The 22,350-nt window shown below is 42.4% G+C and overlaps 1 protein-coding gene across 1 annotated transcript; it reads right to left on the bottom strand.

Annotated features, from left to right (window-relative positions):
- Window positions 1-5,927: 5,927 nt before the first annotated feature.
- On the bottom strand, window positions 5,928-19,036 carry CD302 (CD302 molecule). Its single transcript, XM_072982503.2, has 6 exons — window positions 18,799-19,036; window positions 15,935-16,045; window positions 14,292-14,414; window positions 12,482-12,655; window positions 9,768-9,794; window positions 5,928-8,185 (listed from the first exon to the last, which is right to left on the bottom strand). Exons 1-6 carry the CDS (start codon window positions 18,887-18,889, stop codon window positions 7,992-7,994), a joined length of 720 nt encoding a protein of 239 aa, XP_072838604.1. The 5' UTR covers window positions 18,890-19,036; the 3' UTR covers window positions 5,928-7,991.
- Between the last annotated feature and the right edge of the window lie 3,314 nt (window positions 19,037-22,350).

The following is a 22,350-nucleotide window of genomic DNA, read 5'->3' as shown; positions in this document are numbered from 1 at the left end:
GCATTTCCATATGGACATCCGTGTTTTGCTGTGGAGAACGAATCATTGTGAATCCCTCTGCTCCAGTCTTATTATATTGCCTTGTTCCACCATATGTGTGTTTTCAGGTAACTCAAAGAAAGGAAAAACTAAAGCTGTGTGCTGCCCTATAATTACCAAGTAACTTTGCCTAGTGTGTTCAAACGCGAACACAGAAACAGAAGATGCCCTATGAACATAAGAACATTAGAAGAGCCCTGCTGGATCAGGCCACGGGCCCATCTAGTCCAGCTTCCTGTATCTCACTGTGGCCCATCAGATGCGAAACGAGATACCTGTCTACTGATATCCCTCTCCTGCATCTGGCATTTTGAGGTACTTTCCTTCGAAGCCTGGAGATTATACATTCCCAACATGGCTTTGTAATCTGTAATGAACTTCTCTTCCAGGAATCTGTCCAATCCCCTTTTAAAGGCATCTAAGCCAGATACCATCACCACGTCCTGTGGCAAGGAGTTCTATAGACTAACAACATGCTGGGAAAAGAAATATATTCTATTGTCTGTTCTCACTCTCCCAACACTCAATTTTAGTGGATGTCCCCTGGTTCTGGTATTGCATAAGAGTGAAAAGAGCTTCCCTCTATCCACTTTATCCATCCCCTGCATAATTTTATATGTCTCAATCATGCCCTCCAGAGCCTTTTGTCTAGACTAAAGAGTCACAAACACTAGCCTTTCCTTATAAGGGAGGTGTCCCAGACCAGTAATCATTTTAGTTGCCCTCTTGTGCACCTTTTCCAGTTCCACTATGTCTCTTTTCAGGTGCAGTGACCAGAACTGTACACAATACTCCAGGTGCAGACCGCAGAGTTTTGTACAATGGCATTATAATGTCGGCTGTTTTATTTTTCATCCCCTTTTTAATGATACTTAGCATGGAATTGGCCTTCTTCACCGCTGCCACACACTGGGTTGACACTTACATCAACCCGCACACCAAGATCTGTTTTCTGATCCCTCACGGACGGCTCAGAAACCATCAGCTGATAAAGTTTTGATTTTTTTGCCCCAATGTGCATTACTTCACATTTTCTTATATTGAAATACATTTGCCATTTTGCTGCTGATTATTCCAGTTTGGAGAGATCCTTCTGGAGCTCTTCACAAACCCTTTCTGGTCTTCACCACCAGGAAAAGTTTCGTGTGTCATCTGTAAACTTGGCCACCTTACTGCTTATCCCTGCCTCCAGGTCACTGATGACCAGGTCAAAAAGCACTGGTCCCAGGACAGATCCCTGGGGCACACCACTCTTCACCTCTCTCCATTGTGAACATTGCCCATTGACACCTACTCTCTGTTTCCTGGTTCTCAACCAATTATCAATCCATAAGAGGACCTCCTCTGATTGTGGAGGTTTCTCAGCAGCCTTTGGTGAGGGACCGCATCGAAGGCCTTCTGAAAAGCCAGATAGACAATATCCACTGGTTCGCCTGCATCCACATGCCTGTTGACCTTTTCAAAGAATTCTAAAAGGTTTGTGAAGTAAGACTTACCCTAGCGGAAGCCATACTGATTTTTCCTCAGCAAGGCTTGTTCTATGTTTTAAGATTTGATCTTAGATGAGGTTTTCCACCATCTTCCCTGGAACAGACGTTAGGTTCCCCCCTCCTTCCCTTTTTAAAGATGGGCATGACATGTGCTACCCTCCAGTCCTCTGGCACTGTGACCATTTTAAGGGACAAGTATATTTTAGTTAAGAGATCAGCAACTTCATTCCTCAGTTACTTAATAACCCTTGGGTGGATGCCATCTGGGCCCAGAGACTTACTGATCTTCATCGATTAAGTCTAAAATGTCCTCTCTTTTAAACTGTATCTGATTTAATTCATTAGTCAGGAGGGGCCATTCGGGCAGTGGAATCTGCCCAAGGTCTTCTGTTGTGAAGACAGATGCAAAGAACTCATTTAATTCATCTGCAATACAGTGGACCCTCTACTTAAGGAATTAATCTGCATTGGAATGGTGGCTGTAAGTTGAAAAGTCTGTAGGTCGAATCTCCATTGACCTACAATGCATTGAAAACTGATTAATCCCACAACTGGCAGTTTTTATTCTATTTTTGTTCCACTTTGGTTTTTTTCTGGTCTGTAGGTCGATTCTCCGGCTGCAAGTCGAATCTAAATTTTGCAGCCAGAGAAATCTGTAACTCGAAAAGTCTGTAAGTCGAGCCGTCTGTAAGTCGAGGGTCCACTGTATCCAAGTCCCCCTTTACCTCCCGAACCATCCAGAGGGCCAGTCACTTCTTCCGCAGGTTTCCTGCCTCTACTTAAAGACGCTTTTATTATTCCCCTTTATATTGCAAGTCAAGAAACCCAGTCTCTCTTTCTTGACCTGACCATGCATTGGCCCAGTTGATGTGAAGAATTGGATAATTGAAGTCCCCCATTATTGCAATCCTGTCCCTCTTGGACACCTCCCTGATTTGTCTCATTTCAAGGTTCCCCCCAAGTTTTTGATCTGGAGGACAATAGCACCCCCCACAAACACACACACACTACCACATCGCTTTTTGGGCCTGGTAGTTCAACCCACAGTGATTCTATGATGGAGTCAGACCTGCTGTCCATCTCCATTCTGCTGGATTCTACCTCTTCTTTGACATAGATGGCCACCCCACCTCCAACAAGCCCCCTCCCTGTCCCTCCTACAGAGTTTATAGCTTGGAATTGTGGTATCACATGGGTCCTCTGAATCCCACCAGGTTTCTGTTACGACCACCATATCAATGTTACCCCTAGCCACCAAATGTTTCAGCTCTCCCATCTTTGCTTGGACACTTTGGGCATTTGCATAAAAGCACCTGCGTATGAGGTCCCCCAAGAAGGGCTGCTTGTTGTTTTTTCCCCACAGCTTCTCCTCCCAGTGGATGAACTATCACATCCCATCATGCTCCCAGTCCTAATTCCTACACCGCCATCACTTTGTGGTTCTCTACCCTCTCCACCCTCATTCCACAGGGATGAGAAGTCCTGAATTGGACAATTGCTTGGCTCCTGTTGGCTTTCCCCGAGGATTCAGTTTAAAAGCTTCTCTGCTACCTTTTTAATGTTCCGTGCCAGCAGTCTGGTTTCATGTTCATTCAAGTGAAGCCTGTTCCTCTTGTGCCAAAACGTCCCCCAGTGCCTAATTAATCTAAACTCCTCCCCCTGACACCACCGTCTCATCCACGCGTTGAGACCCCTGAGCTCCGCCTGCCTAGCTGGCTCTGCGCATGGAACAGGCAGCACTTCCAAACAAGCTACCTTTGAGGTCCTGCTTTGAGCTTCCTCCCTAAGGACCTAAATTTGGCCTCCAAGACCTCACGACTACATTTCCCCATGTCATTGGTGCCGACATGCACCACCACTGCTACCTCGCCCCCAGCAATCTCTAACAGCCTATCCAGATGAGACAAGATGTCCACAACCTTTGCACCATGCAGGCAAGTCACCATATGGTCCTCACGACTGTCACAAACCCCTCGCTCTATGTTCCTGACAATCAAATTGCTCACTACCAGAAGCTCCCTCCCCCCCGAGGAGTACCCTCAGTGCAACTGGATACAGGCCCGACCCCTGCAGAAGGGGGTCCCCTCTAGGGCAGTGATCCCCAACCTCGGGCCTCCAGATGTTCTTGAACTACAATTCCCAGAAGCCTTCACCTCCACCTCTGCTGGCCAGGACTTCTGGGAGTTGAAGTCCAAGAACATCTGGAGGCCCAAGGTTGGAGACCACTGCTCTAGGGGATAGTTTCCCTCTTGTTCAGATTGTTGTCCTCCAGCCCAAAGACTTCCAATCCCAGCAGCTGAGGCGCTGCTTGTCTGTGGGTGGGGCGATGCCTGAAGGTCTGTGGAAGTCTCACCACGGCCCCTCTCTCTGCTTCTCCCAGTCCACAACCAAGACCTTAAGGGAACGAACCTTTAGTTCTTGGAGCTCCTTGCTACGATGACACACCCATGACTTTTGCCGGAGGCAAATAGTCATACATATGACACTTGGTGCGAAACATGGGATAGCCCCCAACCCACTGCTGTCTGACTGCACGCTGATATTTGTTTAGGGCTTGCCAAACCTCTTCTCAAGGGAGGGGCAGGCAGCATCAAGCTGTGTCTTCTTACACTTAACCTCTTGCACATCCTCCTCTCCCTCCTTTTTCTCACACAGATCCTTTCTCTCGCCTTTAACTGGCACAGCTGCTAAACTCCCTGTGTCTTCTTACCCTGCACTTCGTTGCACTGCGATACTTTGTTGCAGGAGGCACTCACGCTCCAGCCATAAATCTCTCTTACATAATTATCATAAGGAAATGCACTAGTCTCCAAGCACTACATTGTGAAACTTCAGTGCAAGAAAAGAGGAGAATCTTACCAATAATGCCCAGTATTCAAATCCATGCAGATATTTTCTAGGATATCATCATCCTATTCATTGAAAATCCAGAATTGGTGGCTAATGTGTGTTTCTCTTCAGATACTAGACTGCATCTCCCATCAGGTATAGCTAGTATAGGCAGTGTTGAGGGAAGATGTTTAAGAGTATCAGTTAAGAACCAGAGAGCATATGGAAACAATCGCTCCAAGAAATGGAAATAGTCAGGAAAAAATATAGTCCAGAATACTGCTGAGCACTATTGTAATGCCTATGGGAACATTGCCAGTATATAAACAAAGATTCCTGTTGCAAAGAGATGACTCCCATTGTATAAGGAATAAAAAGTCAAACTTCTCATGGTATGCATGATGCATGAATGGTTTAATATTACAGAATTTAACTTTGCTGTTAAAAACATTTTCTAAGTAATACTTCTTTACAACTAAACTCAAATTGAAATACTAAAACTTGCCTAAACAGATTTAATGGCTTTTTCCTTAGTATTACATTGCTTTCTGTGTGCAGAATTAGTTGAACATTCCAGCTTAGCGAACATGAACTAACATGCTGATGCTGTGATATCCATGCCGAAGCATTCCAGTGACAGCTTATTGACAATGTAATCCTGTTCTGTCCCATGTAAGTGTGCAAAGCATTACAACCAAAAGTTCAACAAATAGTTCAGAGGAATTCTTCATTGCAATTCAGTGTAAACATTTTCAGTGTAAACATTTTCACTTTCCTTACGGAAATATTTTTACTGCACAAGAGTGCAGCAATGATCTTGTGCTGGCAGAACAAATCAAAATTCTATAAAGCAATTCTAGAAATGGAGGCAATCCATGGGGAAAAAAGGTGTAACTTTGAAACTGAACTTTAGATCAGCACCAAATTTGGTGCAGTTGTAGACAGTCTGCTGTTGCAAATTTGGGATTTGGGGAAGCGTGGCAAAGGTTTTTCAGGTTACAAGGATTTTTGTTTTTATTTTAGATCTAAATTATTGAACCATCATTTACACATGATAAAAAAAAACCAGCCATGGCAATTGCTTTGTGTTTGAGCGAAAAATGAACAGAAGAAAAAAGGACCCATTTTCTGGGATTTTCCCTTGCTTGGTGTCACTTCGTGAATGTTAATACGCACAAGAGGGTATCCTGTAGATCATCTTGATTGCTGCTATTGGTGTTGTCAACATTCATTTGCCATGTAAAGGTTGTCATCCTTTTTCCTGCTGGCAATGTGGGTACAATATTGTGCAATAATATTGGACCATTTCCTGGAGTTTTGACTTGTGAAACTGAAGTACAATATTCCACATTCATGAAGCAGGAGTTTTTTTAAAATAATTTTTATTTAACTTGGTCAGCCATTTTAAAAATTCAAATGGCTTTATCTCTTTCAAACACTTTGCTTCAGATTTTATTGCAAACACTGAATTTCTTTATGTGCATAATTCTAGGAAGTCTTCTGCTCTGTAAAACAATGAACTTGCTTTCCTTCTTACCCATCCTCATAATAGCAATGAATAACAATGCGTACACTATCAAGTTTTATTTAGCAGTATCAGAATGTTAAAACACACATAAAAATATAGATTGAAATTGTAATGTAAAATCTGTATGGCATTTCCATATCTATGTTAATATTAAATTCGCTGGCACTCATAGGAACATAGAAACTACCTTATAGTGTCTGAAATCCTGTTGATGGAGCTGCACCACACAATGAAAGTAGTGTCATCAGCTGTGACTGTGCCAATGCCATTTCAGGGCAATTAAAAGATTCCTAGACTCCAAAGCCCATTCTCCCCAATTTCCTGGGGCAGACTTTGAAAAGCACAGACAATTTAAAGCTGGAAAATCGCCACATAGTCCAGCAGTGATTTTCTGATTTTAAATCTTTCCCGTTTCTGTTCTGTGCCTCCCAAAGGCTGCCCCAGGATAAATGAGATTCGTGAAACTGGGGTGTGTGTGTGTCCACAAAGCTCCAAAATAGTCCTGACATGGCTATGGCCAATAATGTCATACTTGTTGCATGGCATAAGGTTGTGAAACAGTGTATTTCAGACAGTGTATAACTGTGGCTTGTTTGAATAGCGACTGCTGTTTAAATTTGGTACAGCAGGATCCCAAATCTGCTGGATCAATATCCACTAATTCACTTATCCAGTCTTAAAAATATTAAAAATATTAAATGAAAATATCTATAAATACAGTGGTGCCCCACTTGACGATAATGCGTTCCAGCAAAATCGCTGTTAAGCGAAATCGTCGTCAAGCAAAAAAAACAAAAAAAAATCCCCACTGAAATGCATTGAAAACCGGTCAATGTGTTCCAATGGGGGAAATACATCCAGCGAAGATTGCCCATAGGGAACTGCCGATCAGTTGTTAAAAACTGCTGTAATGCGAAGCTTCTGTCCGGAAAGCAGCCATTTTGAGAAGGGAGGGAAGCCATTTTGCGGAGGGAAGCCATTTTGCGGAACTGTAAAGCAGCCATTTTGAGAAGGGAGGAAAGCCATTTTGCGGAGCCCGAAAGCAGCCATTTTGAGAAGGGAGGGAAGCCATTTTGAGAAGGGAGAGAAGCCATTTTGTGGAGCTGGAAAAAACAGGCTCCTAATCAACGTAAAGCAGATTTCCCCCATTGGAACCATTGTTTTGCGATTGCAATAGTGACCACAAAAATGTCATCGTCAAGCGATTTTGACGTCATGCGGGGTAAGCGTCTAGCAGGGCACCACTGTATGGGTTTTCAAGATGTAAGTATCAGATTGGCCACTAGAGGGAACTAAAAACTATGTTACATAGGTAAGCCACCACCCTTTCTCCTCGTCTCCTTTCAGCTTGAGGCAGCTTCCCTCCAGAGCAGTGTCAACATCGTAAAAATGAGAGCTAGATTGGCTGGTGAGGCAGGAGGAGGGGTGATGACTTAAGCCAACCTGCGTCCTGGGAGAAGTTTCCAACCTCCTGCCCTTCCTGAAAGCCCCTTAGCACTCAGCACAGGAACACTAGAAGACGTACATCAAAATAAAAATTGCAGGTACAGGGGAGTCCTGGGTCTAACAGACTGTGTTAGCTATAATCTGCACTTTTCACTATCTGTGGAGGGGGGGCTTGGAACCGATCCCCCGCGGATAAGAGGGTCCTACTGCACGGAAGGTCTTAATATAGAAGAGTGTTTGTATGCATACTTCCCCTTCTGCATTAGGGTGACATGTAAACAGTAGACATTATCTACCTGAAATAAGTATCTTGAATTACCATAGTTTCAACTGGAGACACTAAGAAGCGTTAAAATCCTTAATCTTTGCTAGAACACAACATTATTTTCTTATTTGCAGTCAGATTTTAAAGTATTTTTTGTGGAGATCTATTACAATATCAAACATATTGCAAAAATAAAGTATAATTTTTTTAATATATATATATAGAACAGTTGCATAGATAGAACATTACTTCAAATGAGTAAAAGCAAATACATTAACAACTGAAAATGTCAGAGTAACATAGAAATTGTACCCGGACTTCAGTGGTCAGTGTTTTGTTGCTCAGAGGATAAGCTTTTCACCCCTTCTATAATTATGGATGGAATGGATGGAATTTAGGCAATATATTCATTTTCCTCACCTACAAGAACCTCTTCATCACTATAGGAAACTTGAAGGCTGGAACTATGTGCAGTACATCTTGTTCCAGAAGAAACCCTCCTTTGATAAAGGAACCAAAGAAATGCTGCAGACACTGCTACAATGATCGTTGATGTTATGACCAAGGTGGTTGTCCATACTTTCTCATCTGAAACAATTCAGTCATTTCATTCAGTCATGTATTGAAATTATACATACTACTGTTTCAGCAGAGTTCAAAATGTTTGTGAGCTATCTGATTAATTCCACCCCTCTAATATTAGCAGTTACTGGATCATTTCTTTAAAACTAGTATTTTTATAAATGTGAGAAGGAAATTGGTACATACTTTCATAAGTGGTGGGAATGTGAAAAAGTACAAAGATTTTGGAAACTAATCTTTAAAGAATTATGACGTATGTGAAAAAGATATAGAATTTAAGCCTGAGATTGCTTTGTTATCAGTATTTGAGAATGTGGAATATGATGACTAAAGAATTGATTACCAATTTATTAACAGCAGTTAGACTAATAATAACTAAGCAATGGAAATCAAATCTGAATTTCGAATGCACGAATGGTATAATGAAATATGGAATATAGCTATAAATGATAAGCTAACTTGTAATATAAAGGTTAATAAAGGAGAGTTGAAAAAGAATAATTTTTATGATATATGGGGTAGATTTTTGGAATACGTGTTAACAAGAGAAAAGGGGAAAGCTCCAAATCAAGAATCAATGCAGTTCTGGAGAAGAGGACAATAAAAGAAGAAGAAGAATATAGATGGAGGAAGAAGATAATTATTGCAAGAGGTCCCGTCTATGGTGGTGGGGAACACAGTTAATTTGTATTTTGGTTTATGTCTTTTATGTTTACGTTACAGTTAAAATTAAAAAAAAAAACAAAAAAAAAACTAGTATTTTTAATTTAGTCTTTCAATTCTGCATGCTTGCTCCTGGCAGGCTAATGGTTCTTAGTTTTACCCTAACCTTGATCATCTGGGGAGCTGTGAGGGATAGTGGCCAGACTCTTATTTCAGTTTACCCTTGTGTAAGGAAAACTGCAACAGTCTTGGTGGTAAACTGCCATTCATTCATGAGATATTGGTTGTGTTGCTGGGCTTAGATGCAATCACACACTCAGAAATTAAAACACCACATCACTGAGCAGCAATGTGCTGCAAAGACTTTTGGGACTTCCTTTATGCAAGTGTAAATCAGCAGTACGATTTTGGCCATTGAATAATGAAGTTCATGAATGCATACTATATGGTGGCATATATGTCCACACAAAGAAAATCCAATAACTACTCTTGTTGTTTATTCCTCTGTAAACAACTTATCCAACATCATATTAAGGACCTACTTTGCTCACCAAAAGGGCCAACAGTAATGAGAAATGCCAAGTGTGATTCACTATTGCTTTGTACCAGAACAATGGAGTGGATCAAAAAGCAGAGAATTCTTCATACACGTGCAGACCATTAACTATATCCATCTGCTTTCCTAAACTGACAGTGAGGACTTGGATCCATATTTGGTCAGAGTTAAAGACATGCCTCACTCAACTACCGCTAATTTTAGTGGATCTGCTCCAATTGACCAAATCTGGATCCAGCCCGTGGAAAGTATATGTCCTTCAGGTATCTTTTAAAATTTAAATCTAAAGAACAAAAACTCTTAAGAGAAAATACTGTCTTATCAGAGCTTGTGTTCTGCAGACCATGTAGAAAATGAGAAGTTACTCACCCAGTAAATACTCCTTTTCATACAGAACTACAGGCACGCATGTAAAAGAAAAGACAAAAGAGAATATTTAGTTTTAAAAAGCAACGTTTTCAAGCCTGTTAAACTCACAAGAAAGTAAAGAAAGAGGTTCCATGGCTTGAAGAGTTGTACCTCTCAGCCAGCAGCATCAAAGGGAAAACTGAAAGACACTCATCTGTGGGAGTGTCTTCTGCATAGGCATCTCCTGAGAAATGGAAATTACTGTAATTCTGTTAAAGTGTTCAGATATGAACACTGTCCATTCATCCCATACTGTTTCTATGAAGGAACACCTGGATCTAGGTCACACTAGCCCAATTCACCATTAGTCTTGGATGAGCATGCTGAGCAATGGCAACAAATTATATTGGACAAATGGGTTTCCAGTATCAACTTTATAGATAGACATCATATCTGCTTTCACTGTACTGCTCTGTGCCCCCCTCTACTGCACATATATGGTACCTGGTACCCCAGTTTTTCTTTTGCCAGCAAGACAGTAGCACTTCAACCATTCTCCTTTCTTGCTCTTAACTAAGCAGATGTTATGTTTCTCATTCTGTCTTCTTGCACTTGCCTCCTTGGAAATACAGTATGAACTCTCTGTTCTTTAAGGCCTTGATCTAAACCCAGCCACCTTCCTGATTCTTTAACAACACTTAAGGAGCTTGAAGCTTAAGGAACAATGAGTGTGGTTGGGTCATTTGACTTTCAAGAATGTCTTATAAAATTTGGGAGTCTCTTGACCCAGACATAGTTGAGGCAGGATGGTTGTGGCAATGACAGCCTGGTGTTCCGCTCCTGAATCTCTTTTTATTAGAGCTGGGGACAATGGGGGTGGCTTGGACCAGCTCACTGAATTTCTCCCCTCCTCTGAAAATAGGTTCCTGTAGAAATGTTAGAATGTGAGCAGAATAATTTAGTACCCCAAATCCTGTTGCTTAGCATGCTAAATTTCACTAAAATAGGTTGACTGAATGAATGGGGATTTAGTGAGTCAGCTCGTGTAGGTTCCATTGATTCAAATGGAAGTACTTTAATTGAGACTTTGTTTCATATTCAGAGGCAGTCCTGGAAGCAGCAAAATCGGGGAGCTAGACAGGGGACAGACTGTATTTGTCTTCAGTGTGGAAGGGATTGTCACTCTCAAATTGGCTTTCTCAGCCACACTAGACGCTGTTCCAAGACCTCTATTCAGAGCACATTACCATAGTCTCTCAAGACTGAAGGAGGCCTCCAAAGGAGTTTCATATTAGTCACAGTCTGAGCAGGCCTATTTGAATCAATGGAACCTAGAGAGGAGATGACTCACTAAATCCCCATTGATTCAATGGGCCTGCTCTAGTGTGATTTACTACACCAGGCAACAGGATTTTGGCCATTATGTAATAACTATTGGCCTAGTTAAACTTTTAGGGCTCTTAAGAAATGAGACATTATTCTTTGGCTCTCACACATTGGAACTGAAACCAGGGCACTTAAAAAACTCATTGCTATTCTAAAAGTTTTTCATCTACTTTCTACTGTCCTAGAAACATTGCTAGTACTGACATACTGGCTTAAATCCCACAGTAAATCACAACTAGAGTAGGCCCACTGAATCAGTGGAACTTACAGAAGGTCTGACTCACCAAATCTCAACTGATTTGATGGGCCTATTCTAGTTATGACTTACTACTGGATTTCAGCTATTCTGTTTAAGAATATTCATAAGAATACTTCCCCAAATTATCTTCTAATATGCAGGCAATTTTATTGATTACCTAAACATTTTTATTCTGTTGGCAGGAACATCCTCTTCACCAAAACCAAAAACACGTTAAAATGACAGAAAGCAGAAAGGGGAAGTAATGTTTGCTGATTTCCTCTCTCCATGCACCCTCCCCATCTCGTGATGAGCAGATTTTCAGGGGACAAAGAAGACTGAGAGAGGGGTGGCCAAGGAAGACCTCCTCCTCCTCAATCCAGCTAAAAGGAAAAAGAACTACAGCTTCAAAAGCATATTTGTGAAGGAAAGAATGTTTCTATCCATCTGAGATGTTTGCTGGATCCAATCCGTCACATCTTGAGCAGCAGAAACTGCCTGCATGACCTTAAACCTTTCAGCTATCTCTGAAATTTATCCATCCTAGCATCCTATAGAAATAGTTTACAATGTACAGTGGGGTCTTGACTTGAGAACTTAATCCGTATTGGAAGGCGGTTCTCAAGTCAAAAAGTTCTCAGGTCAAATCTGCATTTCCCATAGGAATGCATTGAAAACCATTTGATCCGTATCTGCTCTTTTCTGTCCATAGAAACTAATGGGAAGCTGCTATTCCGCCTTCGACCACTAGAGGGGGGATATTTTGTTTCTTTTTTTCTTAGGTCAAGAAAGGTTCAGGGAAAGCAGGGAAAATACAGTCCAGGCAGTACCAGGCAGTCCGAATCTCCCAATCCACTCTCTAAACGCTGGGAGGAGTGAGGAAGCAGACAGGCACCCTTTCACTGGCCAACAGTTAACTGAAAGTTCACATTTTGCACTTCCCCTGCCTCCCACGTGGTTTTTTTTCAGTTCTTAACTCAAATCTAAGTACTTAAGTCAAGTCAATATTTTCCTATGAGAGCGGTTCTTAAGTCAAAATGTTCTTAACTCAAGCCGTTCTTAAGTCAAGACCCCACTGTATTAAGAAAGTCTTAACGTGAAGATTACATACTGGCAGTTTCACACAGGATCTCATTCAGGGGGAGATGCTCACAGCTTGTTTTCTTCCATCCACCTGAGATAGTGTGCATAGTGGCACAGGTGTTCAGGGGTTCCTCATTGCTATCCTCCTTCTCCCAGTTTGTAAAATTCACTTCAGATTCATCGTACCATTTGAAAACATCATCTGCAATAGAGCAACATTGAAGAGCTATGGTTTCAAGATGTACAAGGCAAAACCAGTTGCAGTTGTAGAAGGGGCAGCTGTGTTAGTCTGTGCAAGCATTACAGATGAAAACAAAATAAAAGTAAAAAAAGATAAAAACATGGTGGCACCTTAAAGCTTTCATGGACCGGTCCACATAAGAGATCTTATGTCTGATGGAGTGGACTTGTCCATGAAAGCTCACATTAAAAAATATATAAAAGTCAGTTTTCAAGGTGCCACCACATTTTTTACCCTTTTATTTTTTTCACCTGTAAGACAAAATCTTACTATGTTCTTACTATGGATACTAAATTTTAGGAAGCCAAGACAAAGCTAGAAAGAATCCTGTGCCACTTTAATGAGAAACAGTTCATTTCTAAACACACATACATGGTAACAGAAACAGCTATGCTAAGGTATATATGGATGCTAGAGACGCATTGAAAAAGACTGAATAGCAGTTAAGGTTCCTAAGTTATTACCATAAATACTGACTGTGCTGTATTGGGTAAAGCGACAGACTGGGACTCAGGAGGCCTGGGTTCAAATCCCCACTCAGCCATGGAAACTCACTGCAAGTGTAGAACTGGCAAAACCTCAAATATCTCACTTACCTTTAAAGCCCTCTTAGGGTTGCCATAAGTTCTGACTTGACGATACGTAACAAGTCATTTCCACATGTGAAATCCTACATTTCCATGTGTGAAATCCTACACTGATTCCCACTGCTTGCCACTTGTGTCCACAATGCTGTTATTGATAATTGTAGCCTGGTAACTGAAATTATTCACAACTTGATAGCTTCTTCCTTTACTAACGAGCCATTGTCACTTTGTCCATTATCTGTATCCTCACCTGATCCTGAGGCCATTTATAAATATGACAGTCATGTAGTTCCACTCTTATGTCTGAGGAAGAGGACTTGATTCATGAAACCTCACATTAAAATACAGCAATTAGTCTTTAAGGTACCACAACGTTTCTCTCTCTCTCTCTTTTGCCTGATATTACTTGGTAACAAACCTGACTGAATTAAGTTGATGCCTAAATGAGCATACTTGGATGTACACTATGCTGCAGATTTTAAGGGACTGGAAACTGCTTCATCAACTGCCTTATTATCCTTCAAGGAATAACAATCCTGGATGATGTTTTATTACAGTGACTTGCATCTTGGCCAATTTTTCACAAGTGGCCCTGTGGTCCAACAAAGGAGGGGCCTCGCCCTCCACTACGTGGTAAGTTGTGTCCTCCTACTTGGGCCAGGATAAGAAACACAGATTCTTCGCCACAATAGACTGTCAAACCATTTTACTTCTGGGCACAATCAGCACAAGGCTGTACTTCGTCCCTTGAATTTACTTGGTGCTCTGCATGTAAGGTTGTGAAGATTTTGTAGGCTTAGCACTTCCCAAAGGTTATTCTCTGTAGCTCCACCCAGTTCAGCTTTTCAGCCCACAAAAAGGGCTGACTTCTGCTTGTTGCTACATAAGTTTAAAATAGATAAAAGGGAAGAATCTTTCTGTGAAAAATTTGAAGAGTCGCTGAAGGTAAGCACCCAACAAAATAATAGTACAAAGGCAGACCAGCCTCCGACAGGTTTACAGTCACTTACCATCTGTGTCAAAAAACATGCCCAATGATATATATTCAGGACCACGCCAATGGTTATAGAAAATCTTTTGGATAAAGTCATTCTCCTCTCTGTTATTTATGCTAATAATATCAGCTCCAGAAGCTGCAGTTGGAGAGGGGGAAGAAAAAACAAAGTAGAAGTCAAACCCCAATACCTTGACAACCTTAGGTTAAGAAAGACCAAATGCAAACAGAATTCATCATATGCCCTTTGCTTCCTATGTTCAAATCTGCCACATCAAATTTTGTTTCTGCAGATCTATTGTTTGCACAGTTCAATCCTACACGCTTCAGTAAAAATTGTACAATAATGACTATAACAGACGACGGAAGACACTAATCTTTTACACCTAATCTTTAACTAATTTTCTTGGAAATATATCACATAGGGATAAGAAAATATCTGTAGAGATGTTGAAAGCTGAGCAAATGAAATGGATTTAGAAATGTTCTGAAGAATAATAAAGGGTCACAGAACATTTGGAGAACAGAACTAGGCTAGGTCAGGGGTTTTCAATCTATGGATATTTTGCGGAAGCCTTAGAAGGTTCTTAGGGGGTGCCTGATAAAAGAAAAAAAAAATTAACAACAAAGGGTAAGTCCATCAAAATCGTATTTCTCTGCTTACTACCATCTTCCTCTGCAATCTGCACTGCCAGAGGCATGACGGGGAGCCACACTGCCTCAAGAAGTTGGCAAAGCAGAAAGTGTTGGCCCAGCATCCTAGACTAATCTCCCTAGTTCAGGAAGTGCTCCCAAAAACATGCCACCATCTTCTGCAACGTGTGGTGGTGGTGGGCGTCCTGTGGCAGACAATTCCTTGTGGAAAGGATTCCTGAAACTAAAGCCTTCAAAAAATGATGGGTTAACAATGAAATATGAACTTGCCTTAATTTTAGGACTGTGGGAAGCCCTTCCTTCTGTCCCACCACTCTCACAGGTACATCTGGTGAGGATATGAGAGAGAGGGCCTGTAGTGGCTGTTCCCAAGCCAAGGGACTGGCTTGTAAAGGAGGCTAGGTTGGTCTCCTCCCTGTGGTCCATTTGCACACAGGCAAATACTTCTTTGTTTAAACGGGGCTTTACGTACTGATTAAAAGGGCCTTTTAATAGTGGGTGAATGTTGTGTTTTAAAAGGGTTATTATACTGCATTGCTTCTGTGCTGTTTTAAGTCATTTATTTTGTCATTTACTGTGTTTTAAAATTGTATCTTTAAAAAAATGTTGAGAAAACCTGAGGTTCTGCAGAGGAAAAATGTGGGCAATAAATTTAAATAAATAAACAATTGCACAGGACAACACATGGACTTCCTATTGCTGCTGGACAGCAGTGTCCTTCATCAATTACCATTGTCTGTGGTGACAATGTAAAATCCGTTGCTTTAAAAACAACAGCAACAAAGGTACATAGAATTGGCCAAATAGAACGCATCCTCTATTGAAGCCTCTGACAGAGGCTTAATCATATGCTTTATGCTACATAATTACCCTTATTAGAAATGCAAACAAGATGTTAAACTCTCTGTCCACTTCATACATGACATCATAGCTTACGGCATAAATGAGCGCATGAGGGAACTGAACAGGGGCGGGCTCACGGGGTGGAGAGAGAAACTGGATTACCGTTGCCTTTGCAGTATTCCCTGGCATCATCAATACTTTGGGTCTCCAGCGGTCCCTGAAGTAAAGCGTAGCAACTCGTTCCAAACGAAATCCACACGGAAGATGGGCATACTACACAGAGGAAGAAAACAATCAAGTGCTACTTTGCTACTGATTTCTGTTAACAGTGCTGGTAAATAAGGGCCCACTGCAGCATGTGGCTGTCCCAGGCGCTTGCCCTGGCTTTGGCACCCCTCGCACCCACAGTCTGGTTCCGATATGTGGATGACACCTTTGCAATTTGGAGCCACAGTGAAGAAAAATTGGAAGAATTTCTCAACCATCTCAACAGCATCCACCCAAATATACAATTCACCATGGAAAAAGAAATAGAGGGCTAACTCCTGTTCTTAGATGTCATGGTCCTACGCAAAACTGACCTCCAACTGGGACACGTCTACAGAAAACCCACCCACACAGACTGGTACCTACAAAAAACTCCAACCACCACCCGCAGCAAAAAAGAGGCATAATCAATCGGAACTGTGAAGCTCAGTTTCTCAGCACTGAACTCAACCATCTGAATTGGGCCCTACAGGCAAATGGCTACTCCAAAAATGAAATCACAAGAGCCATCAAACCAAGAAAACAATACCAAATTGAAGAGGAAAAACAGCCACCCACAAATAGAGTATTTCTGCCATACATCAAAGGGGTCACGGACCGCATGGGGAAACTTTTGAAAAAAACACAACCTACAAACAATATTCAAGCCCACCACAAAAATACAACAAATGTTACAGTCACAGCAAAGGACAGAAGGGACCCCCTCACCACTGCAGGAGTATACCGGATACCTTGCAGTTGTGGCCAGGTATATATTGGAACCACAAAATGAAGCATCCACACCTGAATCAAAGAACATGAGAGACACTGCAGACTAAAACAACCAGAAAAATCTGCAGTAGCTGAACATGCCCTAAAACAAATTGGACATGAAATTCTATTTCAAAATACTGAAATACTGGACAACACCAGCAATCATTACGTCAGACTGCACAGGGAAGCCACTGAAATCCACAAGAACCAGCAGAACTTCAACAAAAAAGAGGAAAGTTTGAAACTCAACAAAACTTGGCTCCCAGGTCTCAAAAATGCAGAGTGCAAAAGGTCAACAAACTCTACCCAGCCACAAGGACCGGGGATCACTGCACACAAAAGATCGGCTAATGACATCCATCAGTCACAGTGACAGATAATCTCTCCTCATCACAACAATACACCCACAACAAGATACACTAATCACCCATTTACAGACAAAAGCCCATCTCACAGCCATAAATACTGCACTCCCAAGCCAACTACACCAGAGCACAGAGTGCTGTCCTCTGAAGATGCCGGCCACAGAAACTGGCGAAACGTTAGGAAGAACAACCTTTAGAACACGGCCAAAGAGCCCGAAAAACCCACAACAACCATTTCATTTAATTATCTGCCCCTGATCCTGAAGATAAGCAAATATGTGTACTATAGATGAGCTTAAGTTTTGGACTGAACACATACTTCCCCTGTCCCAAGTTCTACACTGAATTATAGACATGCATGAAATTAATCTGAATAAGTTTCACAAAATAGGTCCCCCAACCCAATCAAAAATTTCTTTTTAGGTTCTGTGTCTGGAGGCTTTGTTTGCTTCGCATTATGTTTCACAATAGCCATAGCCCAGCCAAAGGCACTTCAAACAAAACAACTTCCCAATATAAGGCAACTCTCTCATTTTCTTACAGACAAAACAGGAAATTAATTTGCTGGTCATCTGATTTGAATTGATGCCTGTGATGATGAAGGGTGAAAAATGTGAGGCCATATATTTTAGTAAATATTAACTTGTCCTTTTAAACCTTGTCTTTATTCAGCTCTCTAGACAGATATATCAGATATATTCCCACACCCATTATCCATTTTGCCTATAAACAATATGGATGAGAACTGGTGGGAATCTGACCTGAATAGGTTTTATAAAAAGGTACAGAAAACAAACATTCTAAAATAAATGATACTGCCTCAAAGTACAGGTTTCCCTGTTCATGTTGGGTTACGTTAAGGCTAGTATATAATATAATATAATATAATATAATATAATATAATATAATATAATATAATATAATATAATATAATATAGTGAGCCTTATTCCACAAAGGGAGGAACTCATACATTGGGCAACTGGGACAACTGTTCCAGTTCACCCTAGTAGAGGTCCTATTGCCAAATTTACCCAGGAAGAAACAAATCACAGTGCCCTGCCTTCAGTGGTGTCTCTTCTTGTATAACTTCTTTGCAATACGCTGTACTTTATTGTTTAATTAGTGACGGAGACCAACACAAACCTACGTGGAAGTTATGGTTCTCCATTGGGCAAACCCGCTGCCAGACGGGTAGTTAAGAAAAGAGTGCTCTTGACTTGTGGGGAGGCCTTGTCGAAATCATCCTCGGGACCTGCTTCGCCCGCGGGGGACCTCCTGCCCCTCTCATCTTTGCGGGGAGGTAGACGGAGGGGTTCGCGCTCCCCCCCCCCGACGCCAAGCTCAGCGGGCGAGTCCCACAGGACGGAGAGCAGGCTCGGACTCCCCGCTTTGGCAAGTCTCCCGACCCACTCGCTTCGTGAACCCGTCTCCCTGGGGCGGCATGGCTGGAGGCGGGAATTCGCCTCAGAGGAAGACGGGCTGGTAGACCCGCTTGGCGGCGGGAGTCGTGGGAACGTGCACTTTCCAGGGGTGTTCCGTGCCCCGCCGCCCGAGTCGCCGGCCAGGCCGAAGGCATTCCCCCCCCTCGGGCGCCTCTCGCCCGCTCCGTCGCCCCGCCGGCGGCAGGAGCGACGCCTTACCTTCTTCGCTTCCTCGCGAGGAAGGCAAGAGGGTCCCCAGGAGGAGGCCGCTCCACAGGCAGGAACAGGCGGCGGGCGAGGGGGCGCCCATGCCATGGATGGCCCCAGCGACGGAGCTCGGCCGCGCTCCGGTCGCGCCGCCCAGACGCCACCCACGCCCGGCCAGCGGGGAGGTGGGCGAGGTTGGGCCACTGCCCGGGCGCGGAAGGCGAGAGGAGGAGGAGGAGAAGCCCAGCGGGCCGGGGAAGCGTCTGCGGGGGGGGCGCGGCTTGGGTGCGGGGTAGCGGGACTCCCCTCTTCCTTGGCGGCAAAGGGACGAGGGATATGGGACGAGGGCGCTGGAAATCCGTCCCGCGCAGCCCGCCTTTCTTTAGTAAGCGGATTTTCTTCGGGGCCCTGGGGGGGCGGGGGCGGGCAACTTGTAGCTCTCCAGATGTTCTTGGACTGCAGCTCCCATGAGCCACCATCCTAGGGCTGATGGGAGTTGCGGAACGAACCCCTGGAGGGCCAGAGGGTTCCCTGCTGTGGGATAACATGGGCGTGTTTCTCCTGCAGATTATAGCGGCGCGAAAAGATGGGGAGGAAACAAATGCAACCGGCCAGGAATCCTGCAGGCGAGGGAGCCACACACACTGGCCTGTCGCGCCCTGGTTCGAAGCCACAGGAAGGTTGCCAAACAAACGAACGAACAAAAGTCTTCCACTTCTTTCCACCGCTTAACGTCCACAACTAAGGGCAACGCTTGAGTGCTTTAGAAGGATTACTTTGCCCTGACTCGTTCTTCAGCAGTAGGGTTTTAAAGCTGTTGTTGATATCCTTCTCCTCAGAAACACAAGATCTCTTTTCCTTTAATTATTTTTGGGGAACTACTTGCGGCCAGTCACTCTCGGCTGCATTCTTGCAATCGGCACTAATCCACAAAAAGCAACTTCGGGTTATCCAGGTTAAAGGGTATCAGTAGTAACTGAAACGTGTTGCTGTGCGATAGCAAAATAGCTAATAGAAGCAAGCCTCTGCATCTGCGAAGGAACAAACAAACAAAAAAAGGACAGATCATTCACACTTTTAGTTTTTTTGTTTGTTTGTTTGTTTGTGTGTGTCTCTATGTGAAAGGGAAGAATTAAACCGTCTCCGAATTAGAGATGTCAAGAAGACCTGGTAAACAGTGTTTGAAGTCAATGTATAGCCTTGCTAGGAACTGATTTAGAGCCTCTTTACTGTCTGGATTCGTGGAAGCTGGTTAAAAAGATTACAGTACATATGTTGGCTTTCAACCTATGGGCAGCCACTGCAATATATAGTATATGATTTAGTTTTTAACATGCCTCTTCAAATAATGCTTTTCTGATGATATGCAATATACACCAAATTCCTATACTCCTGAGCAAGGTCCTGGATGCAAATGTACTGTATGTACAAACAAACCAGGATGGTTAGATGGACTGAGTGAACGTGGAGTCAATTTGGATACGTACTCAAAAGCCCATGGGATAACTTTTTTTGTGGGTCCAAGTCCTGATTGTGATAAAATGTTACACCATTAATTTCTTTTATTCTCTGTTTTAAAAACCCAACAAAGTTTAATAATAGTGTTCTGAAGAAACAGGATGTGAATGTTGTCTTATTTATTGGATATAACACCCCCCCATTAGACATTTCGAAGCTAAATGAAATGAAATGAAATCACAAGCATCTTTTATAGTATTGCAAAATCTATTAAGTTGCACACACGTGCTTAAGAATATATGACACCAGAAATTTCCAGGTGCGGCAGTGTTACTCTGTTAGAGGAAAACTAACCAAGTGTCTGGTTATACTCTTGAGACTTAACAAGTTTTCTTTGGCATAAGCTTTCATGAACAGCACCCTCCTTCTTGATTTAAATGTTTGTCTACTGAGGCAGCATTCCAGGGCATCTGAAGAGTGGGCTATGTGAACGCTTACGCCAAATAAAACTTGTTGGTTTTAAATGTGGCACAAAACTCTGTTGTTTTTATGAAAGATGAGAAGCATTTTATTGGATCGGATAAAAGCACTGTTTCAATCCCATCCTTGATGGTTCTCGAGCGATGCACTCCTAGTTCAGTAAAGTCAGCCCACTGAAATAACCGCATAAAAGGTTACAGGGTAAATTTAACACAATATTATGAAATTGGAAGGGTGGGTGATTAAATTTTTGGTAGTGTGTTTTTGAAAGTAGTGCAATATATTGGATAGAGTGCCGGATGAGGATTTGGGAGATTAAAGTTCAAATCCCTGATTGGTCATGGAAACTCCCTGGAGGAGTTGCAGTGGCAAACCACTCCTGGGAACATCTCACATATGTTGAAAACATTATTGTTGTTTTGTGCTGTCAGTAGCAACCCTATACATCTCCAAAATGTCCATTGCTCAACAGCCTTCTCTGCTCTTGTAGGGTCAAACTTGTGGCTTCCTTTAGGGAGTCAATGCATCTTGTATTTCCTTTTTTCCTCCTGCGTTTGACTTTTCCTAGCATTGTTACCTTCTCCAGAGCATCCTACCTTCTCATGATGTGCCCCAAGTAGGATAGCTCCAGCATCAACATTTTTGCTTCCAGAGATAGTTCAGGCTTGATTTGATCTAGGATCCACTTGTTCATCTTTCTGGCAATCCAAGGTATCTGCAAAAAAATTGATTTAAAATGAATCATTTTTTTTCCTGTCAGTGTTCGTCACTGTCATCATAAATCATAAACAATTTGACTATGCATAGCAATATGTTTGTAACTTTGGAGCTAATCTGCTTTCTCTTTACCTCAAAATAAAACAAACACATCTTTCCTTGATTGGCAGAAGCTCCTTGGAATTCAAACAGGTTCTGAGTCTATCTACCAGTCTTTCAACAATTTCCACAAAATGCTGCGGCTTCAGTTAACAGCTCTATGCACGTTGACCAGCAGAGGGTATCCGTGTTGTTTCATTTGTGCACCAGCAACATATGAATGTAATACAGTACAGTACTACTATGTACCTAATTTAGCCAAAGGGAAATCTGTACAATTGGACAGTGCTTTGGGAGAAACATTACTTCATATTAGCCTTGATCCAATTGTAATCAAGTTATGACAACCCCTCCCATCTAACCAGTTTCCCATCTCTTTCCATGTCCCTAATGACTGGGAATACCATAGTACTGTATGAGTGATTTTGGCTCTGGTCAAAGGTGGCACTATTTAGAATATTTTCTACTTCCTTTAGAGCTGCCCTTCTGAGTCTCAGTCTTCTTCTGATCTCTCTTTCAGTGAATTTAAATTAGGCACCACTTTTCTCTGAATATAACGAGTACTTGTAAAGCTGTTAGGACACAACTCCTACCTTGTTGACCAGATGAGGCTTTAAACGTTGCTATCCTGGGCATCCTGGAACAGACTGTTCGCAATGGCAAAAACACGTATTAAACCATTCCTTCCTGCCTGATTCCTATAAGCTTCGTAGCAATGGTTCCCAATGCTGGGTAACCCAGTTCTTCTTGGACTGCAAATTGCAGAAGCCTTTACCTCTAGCTGTGCTGGCCGGGGTTTCTGGGAGTTGC

Source organism: Pogona vitticeps, chromosome 1 (genome assembly GCF_051106095.1).
Source record: "Pogona vitticeps strain Pit_001003342236 chromosome 1, PviZW2.1, whole genome shotgun sequence".
NCBI classification, from domain to species: Eukaryota; Metazoa; Chordata; class Lepidosauria; order Squamata; family Agamidae; genus Pogona; species Pogona vitticeps.
Note: the sequence above shows the minus strand (reverse complement) of the source record. Positions and strands in the feature narration are given on the sequence as shown.